The following is a 24,696-nucleotide window of genomic DNA, read 5'->3' as shown; positions in this document are numbered from 1 at the left end:
GCAGTTACCAGTAAATGATGTTCTGGTTCTAGTTTTCATACATTATACCACATGAAAACTTACAAGTCCTTGCTAAAATAAATGTTGAAAAGTAGAACCCGTTTCAATTTATTATTTCAGATAGTAAATAATAAATTTGCTAATTTGATAGCTCAAAAAATAACACTTTGACCCTATACAGTGATGACCGCCAGAAGTATCTTCAAGATACTTATAACACCTTTAAACTTATACTTCAGTTGCAAAATCATCCTTTTTGTAAATATAAAACAAGCTCTTCTTCTGACCACTTAACAGATGATCCCCCCCACCGACTATACTCTCATTTCAAAGTAAGACTAAACATCTAACACTGTGCTACCAATCATAAAAATCATGTACTTTTTAAAATGTTTTATCACTTATAAGGAGCGTCCATATATACTACTGCAGTTGATCTTCACAAACCTGAGGTAGTAAAGAATTTTCACTCCCATTGTGCAGATAATATGGGTAATTATTATCATTTGATTCTGAACAGTATACTAATCCACATCATAATTTTGAAGCCTATTTTTTTCTATTCGCCAACATTTCCACCTTCATGTCTATGTCACAATTCTTGAAGGGATGCTTATCAAAGTCATATGCTAAGTACAAATATACCCATCTTATAAAAAAGCAAAAGGGTCTCACCTATATTACAAAATTGTTCTTCTGTGTTTTTTCCCACAGTACCTATTATTACTTTGTCTCGTTTCTACAAAAGAAGGAAACAGAACCAACACATTCTAGACATCTATCTACCCACTATTAGGTATCATATTACTCACCTCTATCTGTAATTTCATTTACTTCCCCCCAACTCTGTTCCCTGGGAATAATAATTGTTCCCATTTGACAAATGGAAGCTAAAGAAACTTGACAAATAGAAAATTAAAGCTCAACAAAATAAAGTAACTTGTTGAACGTTGGAAGCTGGAGCATCAGAATTCGAATCCGGCTTCTCCAAGTCCACTATACCCATCTTCCTCTCAAATAAACATTGATAACTTCGATCACCAAAGAGAAAAGCATCAAGGTGATTTTTTTAAAGCATATATCTTACAAAATGTGAACAGACAAAAAGTAACAAATTTAAACAAATGATTGCTTTACCACTAAAAACAAACTGGACTATTGCTGGGCTACTGCTGAACCTGGTCTGAGTGATTCACTAGACAAATGTTAAAGGGAACAACCTTGCTCTAGAAGCTAAACCACACTAAAAGTGACACCAATACATTCTAATTCAGCAACGGTCGTGACTTTAGAATGACACCTTAGGGAATGAATTCTCTTTATTTCTAGGGCAGCCATAATACTATTTTTTGACAGTGCAAGGTTTCACGCAGTTTTAAAATCTATTTCAACCACGAGGAGGTGTGACTTCTCTTAAAAAAAAAAGGGGGGGGGAGCTGGAATACAATGACTCCAAAATCAGAGGTCACTTAGCCAAAAACACTGGTCCTTTGGTGCAGTGAACCGGGTACATGGACAGGGAGTCACCACCAGTAGTAACTCTTACGCATGGCAGCACTATAATACACCCCAGATATACAAATATTTATGATGGTCAGAGTCCCCTGAATGCTTCTCCTGCAATTTGTATTTCCTGATTTTGACGTATTGCAAAAGGAAAATGCAAAATTACAATTTTTGCAAGGGTCTGCTACCCCAAAATAAAGTTACAAAAGGTCCTTTGATGAGAGGCCTGGGGATTACAAAGACGTCTAAAGCACCATCCAGGTTCTTGCAATTAAAATTAGATGACAAACACGGAAACATGTGCCCTGCTGACGTCATGGAACGGAAAGGGGTGGCATCCTGCTGCGTCACGTCGACGTCATACAGCGCACGAGGGAAGTTACACTGGGGAAGCAATTTTCCCCAAGGGGCAACATTCGAGAAAAACAAGCTAGCTCAGACCCGAAGAATGACCACCCACTCTAGGGGACGTCTTAAAAGGGACACTCTCCCCTCTCCCAAACTGTATGGTTCCCCTCATCAGGCTACAAGAAACTAATACTCGGGGTTTACAGGGACCAGGGGTTGGGCCATATATGGAGAAAGAGACGCATCTGGCCTTGGGGGCTCGTTCTTGAGGGGATCAGCGTGATGGGGTTGAGAAGGGCATCTTTGGAACGGGGGCCTTCCCCATAGGAAGAGGAGGCGAGTCCCCTGGCCATATTTAAACCACGGTTCTCCACGCCACCTGTGCGACTCGGGATCCAACCTCCCCGCACCAGCCCCAGTCCAGGTACCTGGAACTTAGTCCGATCGGTAACCGGCGACTACGTGGGGTACAGGTACCCGAGCGCGCCCCCGACCGACGCACCGACCTGCGCGCGCGCCGCGGGCGGGATGCGTGCGCACTCCCCGGACGTCCCGCCCCGCCCCCTCTGCGGCCCCAGAGCTGGGCGGCGTGCGCGCCCCCGCGCCGCGCCGAGCCGGGCGCTCGGAAAGGCGTCCCCGCGGTGCCTGACAGTTCCTTCCTCAGTGCCTGCCCCGTGAGTGGCGAGGAGCGCGGAGTCTTGCCATATCAGGAGGGCCCTGTTACGTGAGGCTGTGCACGGAGACTATTCCAGGAAGAAGAGGGGACACTTGGTGGGCGGGGTGATTTCGGGCAGTCAGGTGGGCGACCCGCGTAGGCGTCTGAAAGGCCCGCGTCGTTAGGGAAGGCAGGAGCGGCGTCTCTGGTTACAGGGTTGGGCAAAGGGCAGAGGTCAGCGTCCAGGTTGGACTGCAGCACTTTTGAGCGATGACGGCGTCTGGGGAACCCTGCAGGCAGTGGCAGGAGGAGGTTGCGGCGGTGGTAGTGGTGGGCTCCTGCATGACCGACCTGGTCAGGTTAGTCCGGGGCGAGTTACTGAGTCTGCGGCTTGGGGGAGGAGGTATGCTGTGCGCTATGCGCCCGGCGGAGCTCTTGGGCGCTGGGTCTCCAGGGATAGACCGTGCTGGCTTTGGGTATAAGCTGCAGGTTTTCGCAGCCCCCAGCCTGCCTTCCCGGCGTGAAAGAATTTGAGTCTGTAAAGGTAAATTTCAGGGGAAGGGACATAAGAGGCCAGGGTTAGTGAAAGCTCTAATGTTACTAAAAGCGCTCCCCAAAGACCTTTCTTGGCCCGGCTGCTGAGCCTTTCCCCAAACGAGCCAGGGAACTTTGCCTACGTCATTTTACCTCCGAGAATGTGCCTACCTCACAGGGTTGTTGTGAGGAATAAATGAAGTAAAGTGTTTTGTCAAGCGTAACATTATCCAATTTGGATGTTATTCGTCTGAGCTTATTGTATAAAATAATGAGTCGAGCAGAAGTAAAAAAGACTGTCAGCTTTCACCATGTTGATTGTCGGCATTACTGCAGTATTTTATATTTACAGCGTATTTTTCAGCAAGCCAGGTATGAATCAAAATAAAAACATAAACACAGTATTTACAGCCACTGAAAACTATGATCAAATTATGATAGAAAATATGGCAAATGATAATTGGTGAGTTAGGTCAGTAAGACTGAGTAGACAGATCCTTATGATTTATCTTTTTTTAAAATTAAGGTAGCTTTTCTGATTATAAAAGTAATGTATGTTCATTGTAAAAGTAGTAATAAATTCAGATATTCCAAGAAAATCCTACCACTCCAATTACTGCAGTTCAGTCTTTTGATGAATATCTTTTCAGATGTAATGCTACTTTTATGTTATAAAAATGATCAGGTATACTACAGTAACACCTCATCTGTCCTGAAATGTTGCTTTTCCAAAGGGTATTAAAGAACGTGGAACTAAACAAAAAAGCCTTGGGGCAATCAAAATAAGTCACCAAATTGCTGCACCAAACCACCTGTATTATACTCAAAAATTAGGTCTAGGGTCTTCATGTAACCAATTTAACCTTACCTTAAAATATTTATAAGCTGTGTTGCCAAATTTCCACTGAGATTAGAAAGGTGGGAGTAGAGAGGAGAGACTGCTAGAGGCAGTTATAGTGACTGATGAAAACTTGAGGGTGAGTAGGAGACTATGTAACAAGAAGAAGCAACAAAAGAATTTTAAATATCAGTGACCTTTATTTTTCCACAAATATTAGAACTATTTTGTCAGACACTGTGCCAAGATAAAAATACTTTCCTTTGGTGGCAGAGCATAAAATTGAATCTAGTTGGAGACATTTGTTGAAGACGCCTGTACATCTTTTTCTAGAGCAAGAGTCAGTAGACTTTTCTGTAAAGGGCCAGATAGTAAATATTTTAGACTTTGCAAGTCATGTATGGTCTAGGTCGCATTTTTTTAACAACATTTTTTAAATGTAAAAACAATTCTTACCTCCCAAGCCTTACAAGAACATCCTGCAGGCCATAGTTTACAGACACCTGTGTAGAAAGAACATCACTGTGTTTACAACGCAATATAGCAATTGCTTTTACTGGTGATGACTCTTTTCAATAAAAGGTTATATGGTACTTGTTAAATTTTGTATAAAAATAGGACATGTATTTCACTTTAGAAAAAGTTTCATCAAAAATTCATAAAGTTTAGTTACATAAAGAATAAACCTTCAGTAAACCTTCATCTAAAATGATCATCCCATGTGAAATCCACCTAGCTAAATGTTTACCGTGATTTTATATGTGAAGTGGCAGAAGAGTAAGAAAACTAAAGTGGGCCAGGTGCAGTGGCTCACACCTGTGATCCCAGCACTTTGGGAGGCCAAGGTGGGCAGATCACCTGAGGTCAGGAGTTTGAGACCAGCCCAGCCAACATGGTGAAACCCCATCTCTACTAAAAATATAAAAATTAGCTAGGCATGGTAGCTGGCGTCTGTGATCCCAGCTACTCGGGAGGCTGAGGCAGGAGAATTGCTTGAACCTGGGAGGTAGAAGTAGCAGTGAGCTGAGATCGCGCCATGGCACTCCAGCTTGGGCGACAAGAGCAAAACTCCATCTCAAAACAAAAAAAAAAGAAAAAGAAAAGAAAATTAAGTTTTCTCATACATACTACCTGAATAAAAGTGTCAGGGTTAAAATTCAGAGCCATTTCCTTGTTACCAAACTAAGAACTTTCTGTGAAGCTTGACCATCAGATACTAAAAATAACTATAGTACTTTGTGGGGTGGGGTAGGGGAGTGGTGTCAAAGGCCCATTTTAGCATCCGTCAGGGTTTTAAAATCTTATTTCAGAGCTAGAAAAATCTGGAAATTATTTATTCTAGTCCTTCAGTTTTTAGATAAATAAACTGAAGCCCAGAGAAGAATTTCTCCTCTTGCCCATATTCTTTCCTTCATAAAATATCCAAGTTTTTTCTCTTCACATGAATCATTAGTACAAATTTTACTAATGATTAGTAAAATCATTAGTTAAAATTTTTACTAATGATTAATGATTAGTAAAATCATTAGTAAAAATTTTAACTAATGATTGGTAAAATCATTAGTAAAAAATCATTAGTAAAATCATTAGTAAAAATTTTATTCCCGTATAGACTCTCTCTACTAATTCCCACAGCTTTTCAACAAACTTTTCATGGTCTCTCATTACTTATGACTCTGAAGATCTTCACAGAAATCTGAGTATAGGATTTTCATTTAAAACCCTGCATCTGTGATAAACTTGGGTGCAACTTTTCTAGTTACAGTTAGTATCATGATTATCTTAGTTATCTACTGCTGCTGTAACAAATTACCAAACTTAATAATTAAGTAACGCAAGTTTATTTTTTTATAGTTCTGGAGGTCAGAAGTCCGATACGGGTCTCACTGGGCTAAAATCAAGGTGTCAGCAGGGCTGGGCTCCATTCTGGAGACTCTAGAGGAGGCTCTGTTTTCTTTCCTTTTCCACCTTCCAGAGACTGCCCACATCCTTGGTTCATCGTGGCCCCTTCCTCTATCTTCAAAGCCAGCAATGGTTGTTCAGGTCGTTCTCACATCACATCACTCTGACCCCCAGTCTTCTGGCTCCCTCTTCTGCATTATAAGAATGCTTGTGATTGCATTAGGCCCAACCAGATAATTCAGGATAATCTCTTTATTTTATGGTGGCTTATTAGGAACCTTAATTTCCCCTTGCCATGTAACAACGTATTCACAAATTCTCGGGATTTGGATGTGGACATCCTTTGGGATAGGGGAGCAGAGAGTATGTTATTTTTGCTACCACAGTGGTTAAGCTTGAAGTAAAAAATCCTACGATACTTAGTTCTCAGAGACTCTTTGAAGCCTATCATTCTATCCTCACATTTTACAGGTGAGATAAGGAAGAAAGCTTCAATGACTTACTCCAAATCACACAGCCAGTGAGTGGCATAGTAGAGGCTGCTACCTAGGTCTCCCAAGCCTTACCTTTCTTTTTTATTTTTTTAAATACATATTTTCTATTTTTTTTTTTTAAAGATGGGCTCTCGCTGTATTGCCCAGGCTGGTCTTAAATAAACTCCTGGGCTCAAGCTATCCTCCTACTTGGCCTCCCAAAGTACAGTAGTTACAGGCATGAGCCACGGTGCCTGGCCCCAATTCTTATCTTTCCATTATATCATTCTACCTCTAACTCTGACTAGTGTTTATTGCCCTTTTCATCTGCAGTGCATTTGATAGCTTGTAGTCTGTACATTCATTGTTAACTTTATAAACTGATAAGGAATAACAACTAAGGATTTATAATTTTCAAGTCTAAAGATAGTATCTTTATTACTGTGCCTTATTCCTAAATTTAACTGTAACTAACCTGGACACCCATGCCTATTCTTTAGTATCACTTCAGAAATAAAACTGCTTCAATAACTAAGCCCTTTTGGATGGCATCCAAGCCCAACTTACTTTATATATTACATTACTGTGTGCCAGACACTGCTAATTCAATCAATGAATAACCGTTTTTTTCATTTCTAATTTCAGTCAGCTATTAGTAGTAAGTCCTATGTAGTAATAATTTTTAAAAATCATTAGCTCATACAGCATGACAAACAATTGAAATTATTTAATACTCACTTATATTTTTCTCATTATCCTCTTCCTTCTTGAATACTCATCTCTAAAGTTACACATTACAAAGATACAAGAAATGAACCCTGGTCTTACGGGATATAAAGTCAAAGATTTTCCAAAGACAGATTTCCCCCAAAAAAAAAAAAAAAGTGTGAACATTTTTAGACATTAGGCTCATAGGCCTTTATTAATCATGCTTTCATTAGTAATCCTTATTTTTTATGACCTTTATCACCCATATTTTCAATTATTCATTCGAGAAATACTTATTGAATTTATAGTGTGTGCCAGGCACTTCCCGATATGCAGAGGATACAGCAGTGAAAACACAGACAAAAATCCCTGCCTCATGAAGTTTACATTCTAGTAAGACAATATCAGTAGAAGTAAGATAAATACACAGTATGTTAGATAAAAGCTAAGGAGAAAAATTAAACATGTAAGGAGGGATGGGAATAGGAACTTTAGATTACTGGCTTCAGAAAGCCTCTCTGAAAAGGTCATTTAGAGTAAAGACCTAAAGGAGGAAGGGAAACAAGTCATAGTCTGAGGGAAGAGCATTCCAGGCAGCGGGGATAGCATACTCGAAGACCCTGTTCAGTGAAGAACGTGGAGTCCAGTGTGGCTGAAGAAGAAAAAAGGAGTCAGGAGAGAGCAATCAGTGATTAAAGAACATTGAGTCATACTCTGCATGAGATGAAAAGCCAGTGGAGGATTTGAGCAGAGGAGTGGCATAATCTTATTTTGATTATAATAGGATCTCTCTAAGGGCAGTGTGAGAATAAATAGCATGAAGGAAGGCAAATACAGAAGCAAGGAGACAAATTGAGAGTCACTCCCAACAGTCTGGGCAAGAAATGATGGTAGCTGAAAAGCAGTGCAAGTGGAGAGAAAGCATCTTTTGATTACCTTTTTGGAGTAGAGTTGACAGGATATGCTGCAGAGTAAGAGATCTGTCAAGGATTACTCTAAGTGCTACAGCCTCTGCAACTGGAAGAGGAAATTGACCTCTACTAAAATGCAGAAGATTGTGTGCAGAGAAAGTTGGGTGGGAGAGGGCTGTATCAGGGGCACAGAGTGGACATGGGAGGGTTGAGTTACCTGCTAGACATCCAACTGAAGAGGTCAAGAAGACAGATACAAGAGTTTGGAGTTCAAAGGAGAGTTCCAACCTGGAGATAGAAATTTCAGAGTCATCAGTGTATAGATGGTATTTAAAGCCATGAGGCTGGATGAGATCACTGAGGGTCTGATCTCCTAGGGCACTACAACATTTAGAGGATAAATTTTTAATAAAATTGACTTCCTGTCTCTCTACAGTCCTAAAACTTGCTTAGAGACAAGCTTAATACAAACCTATGTTTATATTTCCATGGCAATAGACTCTGATGTCAACTAAAACTCTGTGTTATCTTTTTACATGCTGCCAATTAAAAGTGATGGCTTGAGAGATAAGACTCGTGTTCACCCAAGCATCTAAATTTAATCCTGCCAAATCAGGAAATAAGTGCCTAATTTTCAAAAGGTTTAATTGGATAGTGGAATAAGTGAATTTAGAAGCTTTTAGATCCAAAGTGGATGAAGCATTGGACCTAGATTACTTAAAAAAAAAAAAAAAAAAAAGTATGGCCAGGCACAGTCGTGGCTCAAACCTATAATCCCAGCACTTGGGAAGCCGAGGCAGGTGGATCCCTTGAGCTCAGGAGTTAAAACCAGCCTGGGCAACATGGCAAAACCCCGTCTCTGCAAAAAATACATAAATTAGCTGGGCATAATGGTATGAGCCTGTGGTCCCAGCTACTGGGGGGCTGAGGTGGGAGGATCACTGGAGACCCGGAGGTTGAGGCTGCAGTGAGCCTTGATTGCACACTGTACTCCAGCCTGGGCAACAGACTGAGACCCTGTTAAACATACAAAATCAAAAAGAGTTATACTGTACCTATCAAAGTTTATATTTGTTTGCCATAATACAGTGCTTTCTAACTGGGACACAGGTTAGAGAGTCAAGAAGCCTCTTGGCTGGTCGTATTTAGAACAGAGAAATCTCTTTTACAGTCACATTTTCAGAAACGAAAAAAGGAATATTGATCCAAAAAGTATCATGCTTTCCCAGTATTGAAGGAATATAATATCATCCTTCATTATTCTTTCTGCTTCTTAAATTGATCTGAAAAGTTGCTTATAAGTTACCAATCATTTATTAAATTAGTATTTTGTTAAACATAGTTCTATCAACTGTGTTCCCTAATATCAAAAGTTTAATTTAATTAGATCTCATTTGTCAATTTTTGCTTTTGTTGCGATTGCTTTTGGCATTTTTGCCATGAAATTTTTGCCTGTCCTATGTCCAGAATGGTATTGCCTAGGTTGTCTTCCAGGGTTTTTATGGTTTCAGGTGTTACATTCATCTTTAATTCATCTTGAGTTGATTTTTGTATTTGATGTGAGAAAGGGGTCCAGTTTTGGTCTTCTGCACATGGCTAGACAGTTGTTCCAGCACCATTTATTGAATAGGGAGTCCTTTCTCCATTGATTGTTTTTGTCCATTCCCATTCATGGGAAATTTGCTATGTCCCTTTAATGAAAATATACATTAAAAAATTATGGTTGGGCACAGTGACTCATGCCTGTAATCCCAGCACTTTGGGAGGCAGAGGTGGGAGGACTGTTTGAACCCAGGGGTTTAAGACCAGCCTAGGTAACAGGGTAAGGAGACTCTGTCTCTTAAAAAAACAAAAAGCGTATGACAAAGAAAGCACCTACTGTGTACTATTACAAAGCAGTTCCTTTAGCAATCCATTCCTTTGCCAGCTCTCTGTGCCTTAGGCTTTTCATGTCTATATTCCAAGGAGAACAAAGTAAGTTGGACTTTGTGATGAGTTTTGCTCTAGTATTTTGATGACTTGTTTGTAATATTGAAATACTTGTAGTGCACTAAACACTAAGAATACTGCAGTTCGGAAAACACTGTTACTGCTTGTCTTTGTCCCTTTTGTGCTGCCATAACAGAATACCTAAGACTGGGTAATTTATTTTTTTTTCACTTTTATTTTAAGTTCAGGGGTACATGTGCAGGTTTATTATATAGGTGAATTCGTCATGTGGGTTTGTTGTACCCAGGTATTATTATTATTTTTGTCACCCAGGTATTAAGCCTAGTTCTCATTAGTTATTTTTGCTGATCCTCTTCCCTCCCTTCACCCTCCACCGTCAGGTAGACCCCAGTGTGTATTCTTCACGTCTGTGTGTCCAGGTGTTCTCATCATTTAGCTCCCACTTATAAGTAAGAACATGCAGTATTTAGCTTTCTGTTCCTACGTTTGTGTGCTAAGGATAATGGCCTCCAGCTCCATCCATGTTCTGGCAAAGTACATGATCTTGTTCTTTTTAACAGCTGTGTAGTATGTCCAGAATGATATTGCCTGGGTTGTCTTCCAGGGTTTTTATGGTTTCAGGTTTTACATTCGTCTTTAATTCATCTTGAGTTGATTTTTATATATGGTGTAAGAAAGGGGTCCAGTTTTGGTCTTCTGCACATGGCTAGACAGTTATTCCAGCACCATTTATTGAATAGGGAGTCCTTTCTCCATTGATTGTTTTTGTCCATTTTGTCAAAGATCAGATGGTTGTAGGTATGTGGCCTTATTTTGGGGGCTTTTTGTTCTGTTCCATTGGTCTATGTGTCTGTTTTTGTACCAGTACCATGCAGTTTTGGTTACTATAGCCCTGAAGTATAGTTTGAAGTCAGGTAGTGTGATGCCTCCAGCTTTGTTCTTTTTCCTTAGGATTGCCTTGGCTGTTCAGGTTCTTTTTGGTTCCGTGTGAATTTTATTTTATTTTATTTTTCTTTTTTTTTTTTTATTTTTTGAGACAGAGTCTTACTCTGTCGCCCAGGCTGGAGTGTAGTGGCACAGTCTTGGCTCACTGCAACCTCCACCTCCCAGATTCAAGCGATTCTCCTGCCTCAGCCTCCTGAATAGCTGGGACCACAGGCCCACACCAGCACAACTGGCTAATTTTTGTATTTTTAGTAGAGACGGGGTTTCACCATGTTAACCAGGCTGGTCTCAAACTCCTGAACTCAGGTGATCTGCCAACCTCGACCTCCCGGTGGCTGGGATTACAGAGGTGAGCCACTGCGCCCAGCCTTATTTTTCTTGAGACAGGATCTTGCCCTTTCACCCAGGCTGGAGTGCAGCAGTGTGATCATGGCTTACTGCAGCCTCAACTTCCAGGCTCCAGCAATCTCCCCACCTTAACCTCCCGAGTAGCTGGAACCATAGGCACACACCACCATGCCCAGCTAATTTCTGTATTTTTTTTTTCCAAAGATGGGGTGTTGCCATGTTGCTCAGGATGGTCTCAAACTCCTGAGCTGAAGCATCCCACCCACCTCAGCCTCCCAAAGTGCTGGGATTACAGGTGTGAGCCATCGTGTGCAGCCCCGTTTGAATTTTAAAATTCTTTTCTAGTTTTGTGATGAATGTCATGGTAACTTAATAAGAATAGTATTGAATCTATAAATTGCTTTGGGCAGTATAGCCATTTTAATGATATTGATTCTTCCTGTCCATGAGCATGGAATGTTTTTTCTATTTGTTTTTGTCATCCCTGATTTCTTCAATCAGTGTTTTGTAGTTCTCCTTGTAGAGATTTCTCATCTCCCTGGATAGCTGTATTTCTAGGCCTTCTATTTTTTGTATGTGGTAATTGTGGATGGGATTGCATCCTTAATTTGGCTTTTGGCTTGGCTGTTAGTGTATCGGGATGCTAGTGATTTTTTGTGTGTTGATTTTGTATCCCGAGACTTTGCTGAAGTTGTTTAACAACTTAAGGAGCTTTTGGGCCAAGATTATGGGGTCTCCTAGGTATAGAATCATGTCGTCTGCAAACAGGGATAGTTTGACTTCCTCTCTTCCTCTCTTCCTACTTGAATGCCTTTTATTTCTTTCTCTTGCCTGGTTACTCTGGCAAGGACTTCCACTACTATGTTGAATAGGAGTGGCGAGAGGAGGCATCCTTGTCTTGTGCTGGTTTTCAAGGGAAATGCTTCCAGCTTTTTCCCATTCAGTATGATGTTGGCTGTGGGTTTGTCATAGATGGTTCTTATTGTTTTGAGATATGGTCCTTCAATTCCTAGTTTATTGAGAGTTTTTAACACGAAGGGGTGTTCATTTTATGAAAAGCCTTTTCTACAACTATTGAGATAATCACATGGTTTTTGTCTTTAGTTCTGTTTGTGTGATGAATCACAGTTATTGATTTGCATATGTTGAACCAACCTTGCATCCCAGGGAAAAGCCTACTTGATCATGGTGGATTAGCTTTTTGATGTGCTGCTGGATTCCATTTTCTTTTTTTCTTGTACCAGGTTTTGGTACCAGGATGATGCTGGCCTCATAGAATGAGTTAGGGAGGAGTCCCTCCTCCTCAGTTTTTTGGAATAGTTTCAGTAGGAATGGTACTAGCTCTTCTTTGTACATCTGATAGAATCGGCTGTGAATTTGTCTGCTCCTGGCCTATTTTTTAGTTGGTAGGCTATTTATTACTGATTCAATTTCGGAGCTCATTGTTGGTCTGTTCAAGGATTCAGTTTCTTCCTGGTTCTGTCTTGGGGAGTGTATGTATCCAGGAATTTATCCATTTCTTCTAAACTTTCTGGTTTGTGTGCATAGAGGGATTTATAATATTCTCTGATGGTTATTTGTATTTCTGTGGGGTCAGTGGTAATATCCCCTTTAAGTTCTGTTCATTAAATATAATGAACAGAAATGTATTGGCTCATGGTTCTCTCCAGAATGGAGAGTCCAAGATCAAGGGCATCTGGTGAAATCGCTGTGCCATTCCTTGGTAGAAGAATAAAGGGGGTGGGGGGGGGGGGGGGGGGGGGAGAGAGAGGTAAAAAGAGGTTAAACTTGTCCTTTTGTTAGGAACTCACTCCCTTGATAACAAACTCACTCCCATGATAATGGCATTAATTCATTCATGAGGACAGAGCTCTCATGACCTAAACTCCACTTAAAAGTCTCACCTGCCAGTGCCATTTCATTGGCAATTAAATTTCAACATGAGTTTAGGAGGGTACAAACATTTGAACCATAGCACTACTCTTAAGGAATTTAGAGTCCAAAGAAGAAGGCAGACACAAAAAGAGATTATTATAGTATGACGTGGTAAGTGCCTGCAGGTTATGCGAGAGAACAGGGAAAACTTCCTGGAAGAGATGCCCCCTGAGCCAAATTTTTAAAAATAAGCAGGTGCTAACCCAGAAAAAAGGGGAAGGAAGACATTCCACTACCTGGGGTTACACACAGAAGCAAAATCATGGAGGTGCTTGCATGGTACATGCTGAGGCAGCAACCCTTGGATCTTAGAACATCAAGATATACAGTGGTGATGAAAGGCCTAATCAGCCATGCTGAGGTGTTTTGGTTTTATTCTGTAGGCCCTGGAAACCAGTGAAGGGCTCAAAGTACAAGAATGACAGCCAGATTTATATTTCACATAGTTCACTTAGTGCTAAAGTCAGATTTAAAAGAAGCCAATGTTTTGAAGGCATCAAAGGTATTCTTCTTAAGACAGGAAGACCTGTTTGAAAGGTAAAGCAATAGTACTCACAAATGTTGATGATGGTGCAAACTAGGACAGTAGTGCTGGGAATCAAAAAGAGGAAAAAGCCTAAAGAAATATTTAGGGGCACTGGGCGTGGTGGCTCACACCCGTAATCCCAGCACCTTGGGAGGCTGAGGCAGGTGGATCACGAGGTCAGGACGTCAAAACCATCCTGGCTAACACGGTGAAACCCCGTCTCTACTAAAAATACAAAAAATTAGCCGGGCATGGTGGCGGGCACCTGTAGTCCCAGCTACTCAGGAGGCTGAGGCAGGAGAATGGCATGAACCCGGGAGACGGAGCTTGCAGTGAGCCGAGATCATGCCACTGGACTCCAACCTGGGCAATAGAGCAAGACTCCGTCTCAAAAAAAAAAAGAAAAGAAAAGAAAAGAAGAAATATTTAGGAGCTAAAATAGTTGGAAACAACTGTCTAGTAAAGTGGGCATGAATCAAGCATTTGCTCTCTGATCTTTTATAAGAAAACACTAATGTTGAAACTTTACTTTCCCACATTGACAAGACCTAGAAGGTAGAGTCCTTGGAAAGAATCCCAACTGATAGAACAACAGCATTCCATGCTTACTACTTTTATTGGGGAGGGGCAGTTATATTCCTTAAAAATCAAAATAAATGTTATCAAATAATTAAGAGATAGTCAAATTCTCTCTAGGGGAAAAAAGTCCTAATTTGGTTTTGAAATTTAAGAAAAAATACAGGTATTCTTTCATAATTGTAATGGAGACGCTAATGACAAATTTAGCCCAAAAAGTTTGCAAATATTAAATGGAGGCAATGAAATGACAGAAGATATAAACATAAAATAGAATGTTAAAATACGAAATAGAATCTTCCATATACCAGTACAACATTCTTAAGGAATAAAAAAACTACGCAAAACTCAACCACCCATGTAACAAAGATATTTATAATGTGTAAATTATTGTCGGGGACTTTAGGTACTGTGGAACTAGAGAATATCTGAATAGCAAAGAAACTTGAGTTCATTTTTGTGTTGAAATGACCACCCTATTCATTTTAAATATAGGAAGCACAAGTCTAGAAAGAATTAACTGATTTTCCCCCAGCTAATACCTAATTAAGATTAGAGCCAGGATTAAAGTTTTTATCTTTTGGCTCTCAAATATAACACATTGTGTTATTGTGAAGTTTTGAGTAGCATTTCAGAAGTTTGACATGTACTGGATTTGCAGGAGACAAAGTGTTCAGAAGTGCTAGTAAGGACCAATTTCCTTGAAAAAGAAAACAAAGCTAATATTGCAATTGTCAGTATCAGAGTACTTAGTATTATTGTCCTTTAGAAATTTTTCAGACCTGCCATTTTTATTATATATGCATAACATACCATTTACCGTTTTTAATTTACAATTCATTAGCATTAAGTACATCTACATTTTTTTACAAACATCACCACTAAACATCTCCAAAACTTTTTTCATATTCCTAAACGGAAATGATGTCCTTATTAAACAATAGCTCCCTATCCTCTCCTCCCCTCAGCCCCTGGCAACTAATATTCTACTTTCTATCACTATGGATTTGACTACTTTAGGTACATTATATAAGTGGAATCATGCAGTCTTTGCCCTTATGTGACTTACTTATTCCACTTGGCATAACATCCTCAAGAAAGGGTAAGTAAACTTGAAGACATGGTAATAGAGATTATCTAAATTTAAGCATAGAGGAAAAATGCCCAGAGCCTCTGTAACCTGTGGAACAGTCTACCATATGTATAATTGGAGTCAAAGTATCTCATATAGGTGGAGTCTTTGTAACTGGCTTACTTCACTTAGCATAATGTTTTCAAAATGTATCCATGTTGTAGCATGTTTCAGAATTTTCTTCCTTTTAAGGCTGAAAAATACTCCATTTATGTACATTACACATTTTGTTTATTCATCTGTCAATGGACATTTGGGTTGCTTCTACCTTTGGGCTATTGTGAACAATGCTGCTATTAGCATGGGTGTACAAATATCTGTTTGAGCCCCTGTTTTCAGTTATTTTGAGTATATACCCAAAAGTGGGATTGCTGGATCATATGGTAATTCTATGTTTAATTTTTTGGGGGACCCATCATATTGTTTTCCATAACAGCTTTTCCTTTTAGTTTCTTGCATTTTCTTTGTAAAGTCCCTATTCTTCATCTTACTCACCAAGCCTCCCTTTTCCTATTTCAGTTTAGACTATTTTTTTGTTTTGTCTCCCATTTGTAGTCCCTCTTTTATGTCATCTTATGCAATTTTGCATCCCCATATGCATGTATATCTGTCATGTCTAAGTATATGTTTGTGCAAGAGGAAAAATGTGTCTGTACAGGCAAGCTCAGTAAACCTCATACCTTCTCTGCCCTCCTCAGTCTCAGCAGCATCATTTTTGTGGCCATTTAATACTCTGTTATGTAGAGATACAAAAATTTGTTGATTCAGTGCCCTAAATAAGTACTTTTAAGTTGTTTCTGTTTGCCATGATGAACTTCTTTGAACACTTATCTTTTGGACTCATGTCTGTTTCCTTAGGTAAATTCCTAGAGATGGAATTTCTAGGTCAAAGGAAATAACATTTTTGTTTGTGTTTTGTTTTCTTTTGAGTCAAGGTCTAGTTCTGTCACCCAGGCCGGAATGCAGTGTCGCAGTCGCAGCTCACTGCAGCCTTGATCTTCCAGGCTCAATCAATCCTCCCATCTCAGCCTTCTGAGTAGCTGGGACTACAGGTGCATGCCACCATGCCCAGCTAATTTTCTGTATTTTATTTTTGGTTGAGACAAGGGTCTCGCCATGTTGCCCAGGCTGCTCTCAAACTCCTGACCCCAAGCTATCTGCCCACCTTGGCCTCCCAAAGTGCAGTGATTACAGACGTGAGACACCATACCTGGCTGGAAATAACATTTTTTAAACTTTTGAAATATATTGGCAATTTGCCTTCATAAAAGTTCTTCTGAAATACACTCCTACTCACAGTGTATGAAAAGGCCTATTTCCTGGATTTTTAACGAACACATTACTAGTTGAGAGATGATAAATGTTTTCATGTTTGATTATAAAAGGAGATGTCGAATGTTTTCCAGATGTTTGTTAGTTATTTGTGTTTCTTTTGTGAGTTGCCAGCCACGGATCCTTTGTCCATTTTTCTGTTGAACACTCCTTAAGATTTTAAACAAGAGAGTTCAAAGAGAAAAAAATGTAAAGATGCTGGTTAAGAGTTCTGCAGCAAAGAAACTAATAGTGTAAGAGTGAAAGGAGAATTTTAAGACTCTGGCTAGCATAAAATATTGTGGAAATGTGGAAGAGAGAGATTCTCAACCCTGGTTGCCATTTAGAATCCGTTAAACCAGACTCTCCAGGGAGGAAATCCAGGCATCAATTTTTGTTTTTTAAATTCCCCGTAAATTTTAATGTGCCACAGGGATAGAGAAAAAGTGACTTACTGATAAAAGCAGGAACTATGAAGTAGAGAGAATGTGACAAAATACTGTAGCAATTGAGAGAAATTAACATTTAAGAGAAAGGGGTTGGAGTTATTCCTGACCAAGGGGAATCATGACTGGCACAGATAAACACATCAGTGTTTAAGTGGCATCATACCTGGTTATCCAGTCTCTCCACTGTGGTAATACAGAGTCTTCATTCTTGACACATTGTATCACATGATGCTGTCCAGTGAATATCAGTTCTTGAATTATGTGAGTTCTGCCCAGGACAGTTGCCTCCTAGTTAAGTGGCTGCATCTTCCTCCATTCTGGCAGTGATTGTACAATGTTAAAACTAAACTGTAAGCTAAGTGAGGACAGGGTCTGAATATCTCCAGAACTTCACACAGAGTCTGGAATGTAGTAACTGTAACAAATACATGCTGAGAATGGACTGAGTATCACAAAAACGATCTGAGATTATTCCAGTTTCTTCCATAGTTTTCATACTAAATCAAGATGTGCTTCACTGAATACAATTTTGATCACTTTTTAGTACTTTCTACACAGTAATGAACTACCTTTTTGTCATATTATCTTCAAGGACAAGGTTTCTTTGAATTGTATAAGGTTCGTCTTATGACGACCGATTGAAGACACTTTTTTGAGACCTCAAATTCTTCATATGAGCATTTAAAATATTTCCATCTGCCTTACTTTACCTTCTTTATGATTTTTATATCACTAGTTTGACTTGGAGTGTTTCTTGTATACATGCAGAAGGCTGCTATAAATTCTCTGTTTGTATATGGTTGATGTGTTTTCTAAATAAAAGCTGAGAGTTTTGTTTTTGCTTTGGGTTTGGGATTTTTTGTTTCAGGGTGTTTTGGTTTTTGTTTGTTTGTTTGTTTTGGTTTGTTTCCCAAATACATCACATATTAGGTACTGGCTTGTCTTCCATAGTCAAAAATATCTTCAAATGCAATTCTTCTGTAGCATTGCAGAAAGTAATTTGTGCAACAGTTTTTTAAGCACCCTTTACAAATTATATTTTACATCTGCCTTTTTGCCACCAGTTTAAAAAGTTACAATTCATATACTGTTATAGCAACAATATTGGTTTTTTCTGAGTTAGAAATCTTCATTTTGAAGTGAGAAACACAGATCTACATTTTTAGTTACCTAAGTTTTCAACCAAATACTCTGCCAAAAATCTTTTAGAAACTTGATTTTAAAGTCCTTCAGGCTGTCTCAATGAAAATCATAAGCAGTTCTTTGGTATTCTGTCAAGACCATAAAGAAAATAGAATATTATCTAAAATGTTTCTTTTAAGCTATTTCAAACTATCACAGTACCTTGTTCAAAGTAGTTACTCAGTGAACATTTGTGGAGGGAAGGAGGGAATGCTGGCATGCCACAGTTGCCCAAGAATAGCAGCTATGTAGAATGGCTGTGTGGGGACCCTGGTTCCAGCAGAACTTTCACCCTACTGACAGCTGCAGCCAGGAAACTGCATTATTTAACTGGTTAGTTCTTTGGGTTTTAATGAGCAGAGGATCATTTCAGTTACTTCAAGAATGGATACTTGCTTGCAAGGGGACCCAGAATTAGCTTAACAGCCGGGTCTCAGGAAGAGCAGGAACCAGGGAAGGTTCCTAGGAAATGGATTGTTGTTAAATTTTTACCCCAGTGCTCCATCATTACCCTGGCCCCACTGTCCTCCCCATGTGTGCTCCATACCCTCACTCCTCTCTCTATTTGCAGGCTTTCTCTGCGAGTATAGCACTACTCCTTCCCAACCCTGCCAGTGTTTTGCCCTTATTGGTCTCCTTTACACCCCTGCATCCATTCAAGCTTCTGCTTCCACCACAAATTGCTTCCTTCTTGCCATGTTGTTTGTTGGGTGTTCAACTGTGGTGTTTTATATACATTCATTAAGCTAGGCTGACTTTCTGTCTGCTTGACGTGTCCCTTACCTAGGGAATTGTATTAACATCACCTACCGTGATAGTGGATTTGACAATTTCTTGTTGTTGTTATATTTATTTTGGTTTTATGTATTTTACAGCTATTTTATTGGTTATATTTAGACTTGAATTATTACATTTTCCTGCCAAGTTTAACCGTTTTTCCCCCTTTCCTGTGGTGCTGATGAATTTAACCTTTTGATTAAAGCGAGTTGCCATATTTTATCTGTCTTTGCCCTAAGCTTTTTTATTTTTTAATTTTTGGCTAATATTGGTAAAGCTATCCAGGTTTATTTTAGTTGCTATTTGCCTTATATATCTTGTCCTGTCTTTTTTTCTTTTCTCCCTTCATTGTGTCTCATAAACAGCATATACCTGGATTTTAGCCTTTTGTTGGCTTGATTTATAAATTTTTTTATAACTGCAATACTTTTTTCTTTTTACTAGAGAATGTAATCCAGTCACATTTGTTGGGAGTTCTGATTTATTTGAATTTATTTTAAATGTGTTATGTTACAATACAGAACTCTTTAGAATACTATTTTTCAAACTCATTAAGAGCAGGGGTCCCCAAACCCTGGGCCACAGACCAGTACTGATCCGTGGCCTGTTAGGAACCAGGCTGCAAAGCAGGAGGTGAGTGGCAGGCAAGTGAGCAAAGCTTCATCTGTATTTACAGCCACTCCCCATTGCTCACATTACCTCCTGAGCTCCACCTCCTATCAGATCAGCAGTAGCATTAGATTCTTATAGGAGCGTGAACCTTATTGTGAACTGTACATGCAAGGGATCTAGGTTGTGCACTGCTGAGAATCTAATGCCTGATGATCTAAGGTGGAACATTGAGGAGCAGCTGCAAATACAGATTAACATTAGCAGAGAGGTTTGACTGCACAGAAACCATAATAAGTCAACTGCTTGCAGACTCATGTCAAAACCTTATCAGTGAATGGCAAGTGACAGTTAAGCTGTATCTGGTGGCAGGCTTAACTTTATAGTGGCAAGTGAGTTGATGTACTTCAGTTGTACAGCTGCATCTGGTAGCAGGCTTTAAGTCAGAATCCGACAGTTACTTTAGCCCACACATGGCCCACCCATTATTTTATTTACCATGCCTCTTTCTCACCCTGCACACTTGTCTCAGTCACAGTTTTGGTAAGCCAATGAGCTAATCCTAGCCAAAATGAGTAAAAAATAAACGTCACTGGAGAGCTTCTTTGAAAGGGGGGGAAAGACCCAGTGATGAGACAGCAGAAGACTTTAAGACTGGCAACAAAATGAAAGCTGCATTTAAAAGAAAATACCGAGAGTCCTGTTTAAATTATGGGTGCATTGCAATAGGTGATTTCACATTCTCCAAACCTGCTTTGAATAATATGTGGTAACTGGCTATCCAACGAAGCTATGAAACCTTAAAAACTGCTTTGCTACATGGAAACCAAGCACTGCGCATTAAAAGACAAGCCTTTGGAGTTTAAAAAAAAAAAAAAAAGTGAACGGGAAGAACAGAAGCAATCATTGAAGGCCACAGCTTCATCAAATGTGTCTGTACTGACAGTATCATTGTTAGTGGCTAAACGCATCGCTAAAGCTAAGAAGTCCTTTACTGTTGGTGAAGAGTTGACCTTGCCTGCTGCTAAAGACATTTGTCATGAACTTTTAGGAGAGGCTGCAGTTCAAAAGGTGGCACAAGTTCCTCATTCGGCTGACACCATAACTAGACAAATTGATGAAATAGCAGAGGACATTGAGGCACAATTGCTAGAGTGGATTAATGAGTCACTGGTATGCAGTCCAGGTTGATGAGTCTACTGATGTTGACAAGGCAACAATGCTTGTTTTGTGTAATGTATTTTTCAGGAGGATGTGCATGAGGATATGTTATGTGCACTTTTGTTGCCAACCAACACCACAGCTGCAGAACTGTTCCAGTCTTTGAATGATTACATGTCAGGAAAACTGAACTGGTCATTTCGTGTGAGTATACGCGTGGACAGAGTGGCTGCCATGGCTGGACAGCTTTCTGGTTTCACTACTCAGATCAAAGAGGTTGCTTCTGAATGTGAGTCTACACACCATGTCATGCATAGAGAAATGCTGGATAGCCAAAAAATGTCACCTGAACTTAACAGCATTTTGCAGGATGTGATTAAAATTATCAGCCACATTAAAGTACATGCCCTTAACTCACGTTTCCTTCGCACAGCTCTATGAGGAGGTGGGCGCAGTGCACACATGTCTTCTCTTATACACAGAAGTGAGATGGCTTTCTAAAGGTAGGTCACTGATCAGAGTTTTTGAGTTACAAGAGCCACTCCAGAGATTTCTTTGAGAAAAACAGTCACCACTGGCAGCACATTTCAGTGACACAGAATGGGTTGCAAACCTTTCTTCCTTGTGTGACATATTCAACCTGCTCAACGAACTCAATCTGTCACTTCAGGGAGAACAACGACTGTGTTTGAGTTGTCAGGTAAAGGGGCCGCATTCAAAACCAAACTGGAATTATGGGGGTGACAAGTGAACCCTGGAATTTCTGACATATTTCAAACATTAGCAGAGATTTTGAAAGAGACTGAGCCAGGGCCTTCTTTCCTCAGCTGGTGCATGATCACATATCTCAGCTTTCAAAGGAGTTTAAGCATTACTTCCCAACCACAAAAGACCCCCCAAACTGGGAAGGAATGGATCCGCAACCCATTTGTGGATAAGCCAAGGTGAATCGACTTTGTCCATGCTGGAGGAGGACCAACTGCTTGAAATCGCAAATGACAGTGGCCTTAAAACTATGTTGAAACAGCTTCAAATCTTCATACAGTCCAGATTGAAGTCAAGGCAGAATATCCAGAGATTGCCCCAAAAGCCCTGAAAAGCTTGCTTCCATTTCCAACATCCTATCTTTGTGAGCAGGGTTTTCTGCAGTAACAGCAACCAAAATGAGATTATGGAGTAGACTGGACATAAACAACACACTTCAGGTATCACTGTCTCCCATCACCTCCAGATGGGACCGTCTAGTTGCAGGAAAACAAGCTCAGGGCTCCGAATGATTCAACATTATGGTGAGTTGTATAATTATTCCATTATATATTACATTGTAACAATAATAGAAATAAAGTGCACAATAAATGGAATGTGCTTGGATCATCCCGAAACCATTTCCTCCCCCTGATCCACGGAAAAATTGTCTTCCACAAAACCGGTCCCTGGTTCCAAAAAGGTTGGAGACCACTGCTGTAGAGCACAAGTAAGTCATGCTTTTTGTGGAATACCACAGAACATTAAACTTCAGTTAACTATATTCATACTTCCCATGAAATTGTGTGCTCTCTTCCGCTAGACTATAGGTTACATAAAGAATACCGCACACAGGTATTTAAGAAGAAAAGTTAAATTTGATAACATTGTGTCCATTCACTTAATGCCTTCTGAATTAAGTAGGAAAGGAGCACCATTATTTGACCTTTCCATCTCAACATCTTAGTTCAGCTTGTAGAACACCAACGTTCTTCAGAAGTATAATTACTATTAAATAAAAATTACACAACAAATTATAAAATCCTAAAATATAAATTGGTCCAAAGGCTTTAGGTACATTTCTGGATAATATCTTGTAAGTTTTGGAGTCAGATCAACCTTGCTTTGAATCCTGGCCCTGCCATCTTCAACTGGGTGAACATGGATATGTTTTGTAATCCCTCTGATTTTCATTCTCCTTGTCTGTGAACTAGGATGAAAATAATAATAACTTTCTCATGGGATTATTGTAATGGTTAAGCGAATGGATAGTTATAAAGTGTTTAGTGCAGTATTTATCATATAATAAGTCCTCTGGAAATATCTGCCATTATAATGTATTATTTCAATTGGACTTACTATATTAGGACCCCCAAAGGAGATGATTGTCTGAGTTGAATTTTAAAGGATTTGAATGGATTAGCTCAACTGAGAAGCAAAGGAAAGAACCTTTAGGCATACAGAATAGGCTATGCAAAGATATTGGAAATATAAGTAAGATTTTAAGAATGAACAGTGTCAAGAGACCACCGGGAAAGCCACCATTCTTTCCCCTGTAACATCACCTAGTGACACACTCAAAACAAGAAGTGGTGGAAAGGGATGAAATATAGGTCGTTTTTAGTATAGAATTATTGTTTCTTATGCTCTTATATAAATGACTGTTAAGTAAATATTTGTGTGTTTTATCTATTGAATATCCAACATTATAGTCAAAATTGAAAGCATACCAATTGTCAAAGAAAGTAGCATATTGTGGTTAAAAACTATAGCAATGGAGTCAGAATAGCTGAATTAAAAATTCACTCAACCCCTAACAGCTATGTGTTTTTTTGATAAGGCAATACTTTTTGAATTCTCACTTTCTCCCTAAAACTGATGATAATGCCTGTTAAGCTCAAAATAACATAATGAGTTATTGATTATACATGATCACCAAAAACAGTAGATAAATTAAAATTTAATAATTGATTCCAGATTACATTATTTTTTCTTATGCTGATTTATCCTTCTAATTGTATTTTGCTTAGGATAAAATTAAAATCTGTTTTTATTTCTTTAAACTACATGAACAGATGGCAAAGAGATGTAACCCAGATAATTATAATGTAGTGACAGAAGTCATTCTAGAATTTAAAATTTACTATAATTAATTGGCAAAATACAAAATAAAATATTGGTTTTATAGTTATTTGTCACTGTCATTTTTATTATTTTACAAATGCATACTTTTCTTGTCTTCCGTGAATTTAAAAGCAAGTCATCAGGAACTTTTGACAAATGACTTTGTTCCACCAAACCCTTTCTGCTCTGTTTTTCAGCATTCTGATTTTCCCACTTTCCAGTTCTTGTACACATACCTTTTGCCATCCAAAATGGCAATAGTTGTCCAATCCCCACTTCCTAATCCCCTATACATACATATACATTTTGCCTGCCCTCACCTCTTGCAATCTCTAATTCCAAAATTAGCTCATTCCCCACCACCCTATCCAACTTTTTTTCTTCCTCTAGGACTGTTCTCAGCTGGAAGTAAGGAGATGTATATATAATTATCCAAAAAGATTTGCTGAGCTTAGGTGGTATTTTAATTTTTATGTGTATTTTTAATATTTTGAGTGATAAGCCTCTCCCAACACCTTGTATACTCAGCCCTCCATGCTATACTGGAAGAATAAAAAGGATGTGCCCCTTTTTGTCCCCACTTTTCTGACCATATTCCCAACTAAGTTTATAAAGACTCCTGTCACATAACTTCATTTCCAATTTGGAAATTTCGTAACTGGCTTACTTTTTCCCTTGGACTTCTGTCATACATAGCACTTTTGCCCTGCTCTCACCCCATTGTATTATTTATTATGTACCTGTCATCTCGATATTATTTATCTGTATTATTTATTAGGCATCTGTCATCTCAACTTTCTGTATAATGTCTTTTAAGCTGTAGACCATTCATTCAAAAATATTTATTTCTGCCCATGTTGGAACAACTAGTGAGCATCCAGAGATCACTAGACATGCAAAGAATCAGGAAAATGTGATCTATAACCAAGAGTGGGGAGAAAAACCACTCACTCAAAATAAGCACAGAAAAACAGGGATGGTGGAATTAGCAAAAAGGCTTTTTTTTTTTTTTTTTTTTTTTTTTGAGACAGGGTCTTACTCTGTCACTCAGG

The 24,696-nt window shown here is 39.2% G+C and overlaps 2 protein-coding genes across 7 annotated transcripts in view; one reads left to right on the top strand and one right to left on the bottom strand.

Moving 5' to 3' along the window:
* The window catches only part of BABAM2 (BRISC and BRCA1 A complex member 2), a 454,732-nt gene extending 452,227 nt beyond the window's left edge, over positions 1–2,505 (bottom strand). For 2 of the 4 annotated variants that reach the window (XM_023217257.2, XM_023217259.2), the window contains exon 1: positions 2,283–2,505. The gene's annotated coding sequence lies outside the window, so the exon portion shown is untranslated. Of the gene's footprint in view, positions 1–675; positions 742–2,282 lie in introns of those variants that run through there. The other 2 variants (XM_023217258.1, XM_023217260.1) reach the window with 2 other exon arrangements.
* The window catches only part of RBKS (ribokinase), a 115,031-nt gene continuing 92,627 nt past the window's right edge, over positions 2,293–24,696 (top strand). For all 3 annotated transcript variants that reach the window (XM_023217261.2, XM_023217263.2, XM_023217262.2), the window contains exon 1: positions 2,293–2,868. In XM_023217261.2, the coding sequence (XP_023073029.1) occupies positions 2,780–2,868 (89 nt within the window). In that variant the 5' untranslated portion in view covers positions 2,293–2,779. The remainder of the gene's footprint in view (positions 2,869–24,696) is intronic.

The sequence above is a fragment of the Piliocolobus tephrosceles genome, chromosome 15 (assembly GCF_002776525.5).
Source record: "Piliocolobus tephrosceles isolate RC106 chromosome 15, ASM277652v3, whole genome shotgun sequence".
Lineage (NCBI taxonomy): Eukaryota > Metazoa > Chordata > Mammalia > Primates > Cercopithecidae > Piliocolobus > Piliocolobus tephrosceles.
Note: the sequence above shows the minus strand (reverse complement) of the source record. Positions and strands in the feature narration are given on the sequence as shown.